Source organism: Paramormyrops kingsleyae, chromosome 23 (genome assembly GCF_048594095.1).
Source record: "Paramormyrops kingsleyae isolate MSU_618 chromosome 23, PKINGS_0.4, whole genome shotgun sequence".
NCBI classification, from domain to species: domain Eukaryota; kingdom Metazoa; phylum Chordata; class Actinopteri; order Osteoglossiformes; family Mormyridae; genus Paramormyrops; species Paramormyrops kingsleyae.
This window is the reverse complement of record NC_132819.1, coordinates 11,388,283-11,401,937: the sequence shown is the minus strand read 5'-3', so window position 1 is coordinate 11,401,937 and position 13,655 is coordinate 11,388,283. Positions and strand designations below refer to the sequence as shown.

At 42.4% G+C, this 13,655-nt stretch overlaps 2 protein-coding genes across 11 annotated transcripts in view; both read right to left on the bottom strand.

Annotated features, from left to right (window-relative positions):
- LOC111839698 (protein 4.1-like) overlaps nt 1-6,533 on the bottom strand; it is a 36,231-nt gene extending 29,698 nt beyond the window's left edge. For 8 of the 10 annotated variants that reach the window (XM_023803858.2, XM_023803859.2, XM_023803860.2 and 5 more), the window contains exon 1: nt 1,319-1,477. In XM_023803858.2, coding sequence (XP_023659626.2) covers nt 1,319-1,406 — 88 coding nt within the window. In that variant the 5' untranslated portion in view covers nt 1,407-1,477. Of the gene's footprint in view, nt 1-1,318; nt 1,478-3,219; nt 3,468-6,412 lie in introns of those variants that run through there. The other 2 variants (XM_023803863.2, XM_023803862.2) reach the window with 2 other exon arrangements.
- A 2,183-nt stretch (nt 6,534-8,716) lies between these two features.
- LOC111839700 (syntaxin-12-like) lies at nt 8,717-13,429 on the bottom strand. The gene is made up of 10 exons (XM_023803868.2): nt 12,924-13,429; nt 11,660-11,783; nt 11,244-11,313; nt 10,915-11,014; nt 10,672-10,809; nt 10,543-10,586; nt 10,280-10,385; nt 10,134-10,206; nt 9,961-10,043; nt 8,717-9,629 (listed from the first exon to the last, which is right to left on the bottom strand). The coding sequence occupies exons 2-10, from the start codon at nt 11,757-11,759 to the stop codon at nt 9,537-9,539; spliced, it is 807 nt and encodes a 268-aa protein (XP_023659636.1). The 5' UTR covers nt 11,760-11,783; nt 12,924-13,429; the 3' UTR covers nt 8,717-9,536.
- Between the last annotated feature and the right edge of the window lie 226 nt (nt 13,430-13,655).

The window sequence follows — 13,655 nt, the reverse complement described above, 5'->3', positions numbered from 1 at the left end:
ACTGGAGTCATGCCTCAACGTGTTTGCAAGCAAAGCCATTTAATCTAGTTTCATCACCATCATCTTCACCAGGGAAATTAGATAACATGCTCAGTTTAATACATTCTACATGCTTGTCCAGTTTATCAGAGCCAGGCCCCTAGTTCTACTCCTGCTCTTAGGATGCACTGCATCACCAATGATTGTAAAAACATAAATTTGACCACATGACAAAGAAGGTGTGTGCATTTAAAAACTTTTGTCAAAGAATGGCACTGAGTCACAAACAGTAATATTGACGACATTAAGACATTAGGACATTAAGAATAAGTACAGAGGAAAATATAAACCTTGCACACATATATACATACGCATAGTTTATATATTGTATATAATATACAAACATATATGCATATTAATGATTGATGACCAGTTTATTACAGGCAGATTATTAAACCTGTCAGCGTTTACTATAATACTACACGTCATACTCAGATTCTGCGAAAAAGAATGAAAGCAGCAGTTAAGTAAATGTCCAAGAAAGGACCCAAGAGACTCAAATCATGTTAAGGATGTCGATCTAACTCCCGAGGTAAGTGGAACTTCACTGAGCCGCACCGGGCAGCGCACACAGCCCCGCCGCCCCCCGCCCCTGCCCCCGTCCCCGGGGCTCAAACTATACGCTTTGTTTACATGCATAAGCCGCTGTGCTGTAAATCAGTGTGGCTGCAATTAAAATAGAGACATCCCGTACATGTGGCTGCCAATGTCCCTATACTGCCAGCCGTACTACACCGTGCAGCTTAAACGCACCATTGTCGGAAATCAACTGCAACTCATTACGCAACATATGATTTTAAGATTGAGATCGCAATATTTTCAACTTACATTATTACAGTAGGTTTAAGGTATTTGATTGCATTTATTGTATATATTAAATCTCAGTGAAACAATGTTCACACCCATATTCAGTTGCAGAACAACCCCTCCTACAGTCATATTAAAATAAATCTGAGGTTAAAACAATATCTGTCGGTAACATCTCGTTTTATTTTGCGTTTATTACATGTTTCACGCCACCCCCATCCACCATCCAGCTAGCCTTTCATCACCACAACTACTCATTAACCCGTTTCAAGTCTATTTACTTTACAGCATATTATGCGATTGTCATATTTTAATGCACCCACTGAAACACTGAATAGAAACTGGCAGGCGGGCATTTAAACGGTACGAAAATGGCGCCGAACGTACGAAAAAAAGTCTATACAAATTTGAGATCAACACACCACAATACACAATAAATCAATGAAGCACAATGCCTTTGCGTTGCAATTACCTTTTTCTCCAATCCTCTTTGCCTTCGATGAAGGAAAACAAAGCAAGTCCACCAGAAAATAAATATTTATGATCAGCAATTCATTCATACACTGGATACAACGGTGTTTAAAAATAACATGCGTGTTTTTATCCGTTCCTCTTTATAAACTGATGCTACGGTTCTCGTAAAAAGGTGGAGCTACTAATGCAATAAGCAAAGTTGTTTCAGAAACTGTCCAATGGGAAAGGTTCAGTTACAGAGGTCGTCCAATCACCGTAAAGATAGCCGTTGTTCGATGGCAACCGCTAAGACTGTCGCTGCCCGAACAAGGGCCTTTAAACTGCTTTGCATATATGACAATAAAACAAAACAACGTCGTCAACATTTTACATAGAATCCCTACGATCATCGTACATAATAACGAGTAGTGTATCTTAATGGAAATTCCAAATTCTCTAGTCAGCCAATTTAATTCTAGTAAAATATTAACGATAAACCACTGCCTCGTGTCGCTCATTCAGAATTTTGCTGTTCGCTTTCATTTATATTCCGGTTAAATATAAACATTGCCCCCTGGTAATAACTAAAAATAAATTTAGAAAATAATAAATAATTGTAAAATAATTTGGGGAAACCTGAGAACACAGCGCACGAGGAAGGACACGCCCCGGCGTTAAAAAGAGAAAAATGTTAAGGTTAAATAAACAATAATCAGTAAAAAGTAATAACGATGATTATATAACTTTACAGCCACATGCACACAAATGAAAGCCAGAAATCCCCAATGAAGATGGGCTTTCTGAGAAGCTGGCCATCCGCTCAGAGCTCCCTTGTACGACTGAAAATGACTTTCGTCTATCCGTCCATCCACCCATTCATTCATCAAAGACAGGGTCATGATAGGTGACTACTGTTTCCTCTATATTTAGGCTCAATATATTCCCCGAAATCACAGGACTGTATATTTTGAGTAATCCAAAGTACAGCATAATTTAAATATAGAGCAATAATTATTAGTTTTAATTTATCATGTACCGTTATCTATGTTTATATGCTTTTATTAAGTCAAAATTTATTTAAACTCCAGTACATAGCTCATGGGTCCAACAGCAGTTCCTGTGTTTAGAAGGGAGTTTCATTGGTCTCAATAGTCTGTGATTGTTGTAGTTATCGGGACACACTGTCTGCCTCGTATTCACCTTAACAAAACACAGAGCAAACAACAAGTATTCAGAAGGGGTCTCCTTTGTGTTCCTATTGCGTTCCCATTAAGAAAACCGAGTGCATTTAAAGGTGATTTACCCTTTGGCTGGAACAGTCCTTTGATACACTGGGTGAAACCAGTGGTTTGTTCTCACTATAATAAGACCCCCTAGTGGGCAGCTGCATCAGCTTCCTGTTTATTTTTTCCATTTTATTTTTGTGTTCTATTTTTCAGCACAGCTCCTGTCTCCAGGGCTGTTCTCTGGCCAGTCTGCATGCTGCATGTTCCTGCATAATCCCCATCTGGAGCCAGCAGCCACCTCTCCACCCCTTTTCCATATGGGGCAATATGCTGCCACCTAGTGGTTGTTCAGGGAACTGCTATGGTAAAAATCGTGTGAAATGTGCATTATTCCCACTGTATCTTCGCAAGCAACGATATGTCTGGTATAAAAGGAGGAGCATATTTAAAACAATGATGTCTTTAGTTCATTCAAAAATCTTTCACAAATCAAGTATGTGCTGACAATTTTTGTAGTCTTTCTTATCAGTTCTAGCCTAAAATCAATGAACACTCCATGAAAAGTCGGCTTTAAGCAATATGTTATTATCTGGAAAAAAGCATGACTTTGTGACCAGTGCTAAGAGAAAATTATTTACTGGTTCGACCAGCAGAGGGCAGAATGCAAAACACAAAATTAACCTGGCATACTCACCAGATATCACCACATAGAGCGTGGTTCAGAATATCAACAGCCAATCCAGGACACGGAGAGGCACAGCATACCGGGAAAGAAAGAGAGGCACGAAACACCGTCAAAAGGACAACATACAGTCAAATACATAGCTTACACATGACACGAAATCACACGTTGTGTACGGCGTCGCACACACATATATTGTACACGGATATATGTTTGCACCCGTATATATTATACATATATTATATAACACAAAAATACACATGGATCATGATAAAAATATATACACATACAGTACATGTATTAAAACACACACACATTATATATATAAATAAAGGGATATAAAGCACACATACAAGCATGATAAAATAATGATTTAGATGCCAATACATACATATCCATCCAGGTATATGCACAGGGCACCTGCACAAACCTCATATGCTTAATCCGTGCAGTTTATACACCACTGTAATATGTTAAAACAGTTTACTGCCCACGCAGATTAATCATAAAAATAACTCAACTGTTCTCATGAAAGCCTGCTTCTTATGTCATTGTATCTCCAAAGTACTTCCATATACATTCTCTGCAATAACAATGGATTTAAATTTTTAAATAGTGTATAAAACAAATATAAATATAGTAAATAGGCAAACACAAAAAACACTGTGTATGTCTTCCAAAATAATCCATCCAGTGTTTCCAAGGTCCAGAGCAGTAAATTTAGCAGAGTGGAAGCACAAACCTGAGACTCTGGATCAAATACCTGAGCAGTGTGTCTTTATTATGCAAGCAAAGCAGAGAACTGAATGGAAACCCACACAATCAAAGAGGGGGCTTGTAAATCCTATAAACATGGCGATGGGGCAGGACTTAAATACGTGAGGTAATAATGCTGACCTACTCATACATAAATTCATTCTTCCATCTTTCGTTACTGATTTTGCAGGATGCCAGTCAGCCTAGAGTCTATCCAAGAGAGCTTAGGAAATGAATCAGGGGGCAGGATGCGATGCCAGGTCACTGCATAACACACACTCTCACACACAGCTACACATTAAGGGTATCTGAGACATCAGCTTGCCTAATTGCATCTTTTTGGACTGTGCGTGGTGGGGAACATGTGGCCTCCGACAGTCGGGGGAGGATATCAATCCCATAATTCAGAAGGTGTGAGGCCGCAGTGCCGCCCACTGCACCGCCGTACAAACCTTTGTATTCAAGTATTACTGATTCATAACACATGTTGGCAAATATAAAAATATACATCACACATTAAAATAATATTTCTAAACGTGTGCCTCTGAATCAGCCGCCTCCTTCTGCTTCGCCAGTTTTTGTGTCTAATCTGCCTGTTTTCCCCATCACATAAGTTCAGTTTTCTCTATCCTCGGGAGTGAAGTCTCCTCTGATAGCGCTAAAGATAGGCTTCATTTCCGTGACATATTTCAAAGCTCTTCCGTCGGCACTGCTCCCGCTTACCTCCCAGGCTCGTTCTCACGAGTTAATGGACCAGTACGTTTGTGCGAATGCACAGCCTCGCGGAAAGGCTAAGGACAGATGCTGGCCATGCACCTGTTAATGCTGCGTGCTGCGAGGGGGCAAACCCTGTGCAATGATTCATGCCAAACGAAACCGATTTGTGCAGAGCAAAACTGGACATAACTGTAGAGTGATGATTAACTGGATGTAACTGCATTCAGTAGGATTAGCCACTGCGACAGAGAATCATCTTTATAATCCAGTTAACCATCCCACAGAAATGAACTAATTCCTGATATAGTGATTGCATCACATGGGATTCAGGTAGGTCAGCCTTATACCTGTAATGCTTTATATGGTTGAAAATAGTTTAATTGTGTTCCATTATTAATTTTCATTCATTCATTTTTCCTGAACAGCCTGTTCCAGGCAGGACACATCAGTAGGAGAGAGCAGTACACATACACAAGATGCAGCTTTTGAGAAAGTACACTGGCACACGTGGAGAATGTTCAACTCCACGCACACAGAGGCTGGGACAGGAACTGAGCCATCATTCTGCACTTTGATATTTTAAAACGACAAAAACAAATTAGAAATCTATCACATTCCAAGTAACACTGAAGGAAAAACTACAAGGAAAAACAATGTGTACCCTCTTGCAGTTTGAACTTGTATTGATCCCAGGTCTAATCTCAGAATATACAGGTCTAAGCCATATGCGTGAAGGTGACTGGACGTCCCATCAACTATACAAACAAAAGCCGAGGAAACGCTAATGCACCTTAGATGGACGCCACCTTAGATGTCCAAATATTTCCGAGATTATGTCGCAAAGACCACATATCGGTGTCCAGAAGGCATAATATGAAAAACGGTGCAGAAAGAAAAGGCATCACGGCTGAAAGTAAATCGTGGATGGTAACAAAAAGCACGCCGCAGAAAGAAGGTTTCATCACTCCTGACAGCCTCCACCAAATGAACGTCCGGGAGCAACAATATCCCGCTGCATTCCTGCACGGAAGGAATAAGGACAGTTGGGCGCAGCACTTCTAGTTTGCTTGATCTCTGATCGGGATCCGTCAGGGTGCGCGCAAGCTGACACGGGCACGAATGCAGCAGGGATCTGGCAACAGCGCTGCTTTCGCACGGACAGGCTGTTTACAGAGTAACATTATAACCAGTATGGATGGCGTACACAATAAAACGATAACCCAGATTTTTTTTATACTAACACCGTACGTTGTTTTTCTCTTCGTATTTATTTTGACAATATCTGTTCTCGGTCTAGCGTACCGAGAATGGCAGCATGTTACCCGGTCAAAGACGCGATGTTCTGGCTGCCGGCTGTCACCGTGGAGCTGCCGTCCCGCACCGACCCGCTTCTAACTGGGCGCGCCTGAGTGCGCCGCGCTGTTTACGGGCGGCGGTGCCCGTTTAAGTGAAAAGAAAGATCTGATCAACCCGGACGACAATGAAACACTTGGACAAAACGGGAACGCAAGGAAACATTAAAACTTGACCGCACTGAGTGACCGAACAGAGTCAGAGTGTGAGCATGTCATGCAAATGTTTATCCGTGGGTTTACGCGTGTGTAATATATGTGTGTGCACATATATTACACACACACGGATCCGAAAATATTAAATATCATATATGAAATTTCAAATGAAAATATATCTAAATATGTGACTACAAAATTTATTCATACATCATGTTGTTTACCTTATAGTCTTTAAGAGCTGCCTCCAGTTCTAGCTCGTTATCATTTACCGTAATTTGCCACTTTGAGGCATTCTGCAGTTTTTTCGGACACGGCCTTCCTCGCACTGGAAAAAAAAAATGAAACGTCACGGAGCGGCTTCCCCCCCTGCCCATATCACAGAGAAGAGCTTCTCCGCCCCCCCCCGCCCTCAGAAGGCTATTGGAGCAAGACACGCGAGTCCCGCTGTCTGGCCGTAGTGAAGAGGGCTAGCAGGTGTAAGCACTCATTATGCCGGGCTATAGCATATTATGTAAGACGTGCTATAGAAATTGCATATATTTTAGTATATATGCGTGTTTTTTTTTAAATCCGATTGTTATGGTAAAATGCATCTAAATGAGCGATGAGTGATATATCGAATATGGTCATATACGCATGTATTTAAATTACACTGCGCATTACACTATCCCGTTAACGCATATGTTTTATGTGATTATGCATGTCCGCTTTATAAAAGGCTTTGAATATTCGAGAAACCAAATTCAGCTTCTGACGTCAACATACACCTCCATCTGGGGAAGAGCTTTTGCTTGCATTCGAGCCAGGGGAGCTGCTACTGTGTCGTAGATGGACAACAAATGGCGGCGTGTCTGTGTAGTAGCGGCTACCGTATTCTGCTGTATAAAATCATGGGAATGGTATGCGGGGGGGGGGGGTCTGCACGGTAACGTGCACGTGAGCATAATACTGACTGAGAGCATTGCACTTAGCAGTAATTAAATGTGCACATCATCTCATAGGCTAAAAACAGTCACCCACAATATGTTCAGTGAGTCATATTTACACGCATAGCGGTACATTCCATAACAGAAGCATAAATACGGTGGAAAATACTTGTGAATTTTAAGTAGAATCTGTTTTCTGTGATGGACTGGCATCCTCCCGCTTTCTGCTTCCTGGGATGGGCTCCAGGCAGACCGTGACCCTGCCTAGATACAGGGTTATGGAAAACGGATGGCTGCAGTCTGGTTTTCTTTAAATCAATACCAGGTGTTCACATAAGTTAATTACATTGTTGCTGTTTTTTTTAACCGTGCACAAAGAAACAGGTATAATTCTGTTGAAAAAAAAAAACAAACCTAAAAGATGTAACATCTAATTCCAGAAAACAAAATATATTATTAGATGTCTTGAGAGAAAAAAAAAAAGACTGCATCCATGTTCATATTTTCAAGCATCGGAAAGTAAAGAATTCTCAGAATGGTTTCATGTTATCTACTGTCATCAGACAAGGCACATACCCTAACTGGCAGCTATCGGTCCCGCAGGCAGGAGCCCTCGGGAGCAGAGATAGGGCCCTCGGGGCAGTTTAGCTTCAGTGGGTCACACTGGGCACACCCACCCCAGGGATCCAGCAGTTACCAAAGTCATGTGGCTAATTTCAAAGAACATACATCTGACAGAAGCCACATTGTGTGTTTTTGTTTTTAAAAAAATACAATATTACCTATATCTCCAAGAAAAAGCACCATTTGTAAAGTGTTTTTAACCAGTTTTTCCTCTGTGTGTGATCAGAATGACCACCTTACAACCTCATGTTACTGTTATTAGAGCACAGAAGTCAGATAAAAGAAATATGCTGGTATGAGTCAATGAGATACGGCCTTAATGTGGCCCTACAGTTGAGTTGGTAGGCAGCCAGCTATTTAATTGTGGAACAGTGGAAGCCAGTACTTATGAATTAGCAGGACACAGAAAATTCACAGACTGCTATATAAAAGGAGCTTGGTGACAGCAGAGGAGTATTCTGGGAAACAAGTCGGATTCCGTTAATCTCAAGGTAGCAACCTTAAATCCATAGAGGCACTGCAGTTTTATTTAGTGTGCATGCACATGCTATCAAATACCACTAGATGGCAATGTTTTCCTCCAAGTTGGATAATGCTTTTCAATGCTTGTCTGCGAAACCCACGTTCTATGCGTGTGGCATTTGTAAGCTTATTGTATCCAAGCAGTCTGATTAAGCGGTTCAGTTCATAAAACCTCTGTGCAGAGAAAAACAACCTAATGCAACACTGAAGTCAGCTGCCTCTGCCAGTAATATTACCTGGTAACATTCGGGCTCGAAAATGGAAACTAACAAGCCACATCATATGAAACTGAGCATATATTCCTGTACTTGTTCTCATTTTGTCAACATATCTAAAGCAATTTTGTCACATGTGTGTTGAAAGCTCAATTGATCCGACTTCTCAACCAGGAAAAGCTTCCAGCCCAATCATAGGTACCATCAGGCAGCAATGAAATCAACTTTAAAAAGCAAATTTGCTTGAACCATTTTAGTGGCATTTAATTACAGAAACATTAATGCTTTAAAAATCTTACATTGTGGATTGCAGCATCATTATGTAGTTAAACAGTTCTTATTAATCACGTGACCAGCATGTGCGTCTCAATAACATCCACCAGTGACAGTAATAATATAAAACACTGAATGAAGATTTATCACTGACATCCTAATGTGATAAGTTGCCTTTGTAATCATATCTAGCTATTGTTCTTAATCTGTATGGTCAGATATCAGCTATAACACATCAGTTGTTGGGATAGCCACACCGTAGCCAATCCCCTGATAGCACTTCAAACCAGCCCAGATGACCAGGAGCTTGTTGTCACACACACACACACACACACACACACACACAAGCAGTGCAAAATAAGGTTAGTGCAGGATATTCCTATTGTAACTTTACATATAGGATAGTACTTCATAAATAAGTCCCCAAACAGAATTCCCAGGTGTCTAACATACCACACCTCAAAATATCTAAACACCATAACCCATCAGTCCAAAATCCCCACCCCTAACTCACAAAAACCATTTCTTAGCAGCAGACGCTTTTTATCCAAAGCATCACAAATAGAGCCCCATCCACAATGTCAATCACTCATGGAAGACACGCTCACCCCTTAACCACAGCTAGTCCACAGTCCCAGGGGCTACACATCACTCCCCAAAAAACACATCACCCCCATTTCTCCACACCCAATCATCCCAGACAGACGCCTCTCCAAAAAGAGGTCTTGGTCAATAGGAGTTGGTCTCCTAGTGCAACATCCAGGTGGGCAAAACCATGAGCTGGTTCAGCTGGTGGCCAGCCAGATGACGATGGCCAGGACAGTAGCTACCACCGTCAGCACCAGGATCAGGATGCACATCTTCTTACGGGACTTGTTCTGAAGCAGTGGAGAGGAAGCGCCTTACTTTCCAGGTTCTATTTGGTACTTTCCAAATAGCCAGCCTCTTATTCGACAGCAATGCTGTCAATCATGTCTTGGTAAATTCAACTGCCCATCTTTTCACTGTCATAGCAGGACTGTAATTTAGCTGCTCAGAAGAGATACTTGTCCTTGTGCCTTAAACCACTAAACAGCTGAATGGAAGCAATGTGGGGAACTCAACTTGACCAAGAGTGCAACAGCAGTCATTGGATTAGATTAATTACATCACCTGTTTCCCATTTTAAAGAAGAAATGATCACCCTGAACAAAGTAGAGATATTCTCACCTGGTAGTGGGCCGTCTGATGTAGGTGGTCCACAGCATGCTCTACATGGACCTGTGTGCTCTCCACGTTGGCCTCTATGCTGTCTGCCACACATAAATATACCACTACTCAGAGGGTCCGAGAACCACATGCACAAGCAGCTGTGCAACCCCCCCCCCCCGAACACCACCTACCAACCATGTCGCCCTGGTCATGAATCATCACTGCCAGGTCCTTGAAGATCTGGTTCACATCCATGATGTCTGACTGCAAATGTTGGGGATAAGCTTGAAGTCTGCAGCCATGAGCAACGTTGGAGTGGGAGAGATCAGACTCATACCTCCAGCTGCCGCAGGCATGTTTCTCTCTCCTTGATGAGCTCCAGGTCCTCCTCAGTGATTGAGGGCTCCTGTGTTTGGGCTCCTGTCTGCCCCCAGGCATCCTGGCTAAGAGGCAGAATGTCAGTAGGACACAAGGGCTGCAGGTTACGCTCCATACCATTAGGTCACACTCACAAGGATGCACTTCATTACCAAAATAATCCCCCACCTGGTCCCCTGGACTGTAGCCCAGGGTCACCCCAAGTGACGGAAAGTAACTCACTATTCAAAGGAGATCAGCTGATCTTCACGGTTGCCATCTTCTGACTGCGGTAGATAAAATCAAGTCACGGTTGGGCAGGGGAGGAGGGAACAGGTCATAGCTAGAACAGCACAGGCGCACGGGCCTTACAGAGAGGCGGGAGGCGGCTCGAACCCGAGCCACGGAGTCCTTCCCCCGCTGGGCGGCACGGCGCTGTTCGGCCTGCAGGTTACCAAGAGCGGCCGTGAAGTCATTCATTAGCCGCTCCTTCTGGATCTTCTGCTGCCTCTGCGGGAAAGAAGCCGCGCACGTGATCACATATACACGCAAAAAAAAATTTGGAAAAAAAAATGGAACATTCCCACGGTCAGTGGCATGCATCCACGGGGGCACCTGCTCTGATGGAGACGTAGGTAATGGCAGGGAGCCCAGGTCTTTTACAAGTCGGTTGCTCTCTTTGGCCAGTTGGTTGGTATTCTGCTGTAGCTGCTGCCTGTACAAGCAGAGAAGACTTAAATCCGAGCATCAGGTAACAATGTGCTTCAGGGATAGATTAGCATACATATGCTACACAGAGGTCCACTGCTTCACACAGAAATCTAGTTGCAGCCCTACTCTTCTGATGTATACCAAATGGACACCAATGACGATGACACTAAAAAAAGGTAAGTTTGAGTGCACTGACACTCTGCAACCGTCCTCGTGTGATGTGATGGACTCACAGTTTCTCCCGCATCTCACTTGTGTCCTGCCTGGTCCCGATCTGGTTCACCAGGCTCTTAATCTGAGCCGCTGTGGACAGCGGAAAACAGCAAGAACTTGTGTGTCATAGAAGAGATTAACCATTAGATTTACATGCTTAAGACATGGCCTAATTCAACACAACCGTCAGTAAAATAACTGCACACCAACAATATTATGCTATATACAACAAACTACATATACTATATTGCCAAAAGTATTGGGACACCTGCCTTATAAGTTAGAAGTTAGTATCACAATGGTACTCTGCCAGGAATTTTAATCTGAAATTCACCATCTTTAGATAGGGGTTGCTAATTCAAATTCTGCCCATGATGGATGGAGTTAAAGTGGCTTACCCAGATTTGGCCAAATTTGACCAAATATAGCCACTTACTGTTGTATGTGATCTTCTGGATGTTGGCACTGCATATCTGCATGAGGGAGCTGAAGTGCTTTGGATGCCCGCGGTAGCTGTCTGGCCTGCCGTACGACATGGCGGCGGGAAGCGCGGGGAATCCCTGAAGGAGGAAAGAGGGTGCCAGACATGTTACTGGAACAAACACAATTATCGCTTCTTGGTGCCAGTTACCAATGATCAGCTTCAAGTTAATATTTCAGTGCAAAACAGACAATGAACAACATCAGAGGCTAATTCAGACTCCACGGATCATCGTTCAAATTCACTTGCGGACCATACATTTTCAGCATAGTACAGCACTGCTACTGAAATATGACATCAAACTGAGGATGACTCCGATACCATGACACAGAGTCCCTGGGCAAAATCAGGCTGGAAAGTAAAACACATCATACCTACTGAGCCATAAAATGGCTTTACAGGGGCTTCAGCAGGAAAATTAAAATAGATTAAAATAAAGTGTACCATACACCTTGAGAACCAGTATGACTTAATTCCACATTTAACCAATTTAGTAAAGTAGAGCACAAAAGATCCTTAAGCATCCCAGACATTTAAGACAAAACTGTATCTTTGAAAGGCATGGCCACAAACATTGAAACAATGCAGCGAAACGTGGAGAAACGTTGCTTCGTTGAACAAGTACTAAAAACCAAAACAAACAGTGTTACTGGCTCCTCGGTCTCATCTGCGGATCAGATCAAACAGCCCAGCAGGTCAAACAGGACGGTGATGCCTCAGGCAGTGTTTACATGAACGACGGCCCGGACTGAAATACAACTTAACCTGCCTTAGACAACTTATGAATCTGTAGATCGCAAAATAAACACGAAAACAGAAAAATAAATGTTCTTTAATTCAAATATAAGCTTCCGGTGTAAACTTCCTTATCTAATGCACCTTCTTAAAGCTGCACAATACAATAAGGGTAAAACTCTAACGTTTGGTACTCCAAATTCTCTAGACTTTATACTCGTTTCTGCATCTGACACTCTTGCTAAAGAATAGACTGTAGTCAGTTCCCTGCATTCTGGATTGCCTAGCTAGTAGGTACTTAAGAGAAAGGTAATCTAAGGTTAACCATATCAGCTCCCGCGTTGTAGCCACTAGCCACGACAGCCCCACATCACTTTCATTTCTGTCTCATTCTCATTGTCTTAGACCGGCCAAGTCCAACGACGAAAAGGTAAAAACGTCCCACGTCCAAGCCTTGTATACCATGCATAAAAGAATGTCTTACTTAATGTTGGCAGAGGCAGCCCAGAATCACACAGATCAAGGTCAGCTTTGCTCCCGGTCCCGTCCTCCGTCTCCGTGACAAACCGCGAAATGAGCGGATCACCCGACGTCACTGCATACTTTACCTTAGTGAAAAGAAATAAGGCTTTGCGTTTTGTCAGCGACCTGACTTCAGCAGCGGGTGTATGGGGTTAATGTGTAATGTGGCTGATAATACCCTTACCACCGGCTTGTGTTTTGTATATAAATATTGTACTTAAAATTTATTTAAAGATTCGAACTACTAAACACCCTGGACCGCTCTCATTAGGTGAAGAAATGACTAATAAAAATATTGCATAATCCATACTGTTTAGCAGAATAAAATTTGTATGTGCAAGTGGGAAATAGTGCCAGAATGTGGTTTATTGGTTGTAGGATGATGGAATCTAGAGCTTTATTGTTGACTCTTGCACCCTAAGCAGGGGGTGTTCCTCAAAGCAGGATTTCTCAGTTAGCTGGGTTAAAGTAGAAGTCATGATTGTCCAATAGGAATGCTCCTTTCCTAAACTTTTAATAGACAATCATGAGTTCTAGTTTAATTCAACCCAGCTGAGAAATCCTGCTCCGTGGAACAGCCCCCAGATCACTGATTACTAAGAGCATCATCCATAGTCTGGCTCAGGGATATATATACCAGCTTTGCTCTTGAATCAAAGGACCATCAGCACTGTCCTGGAAGAGATAAGACCCA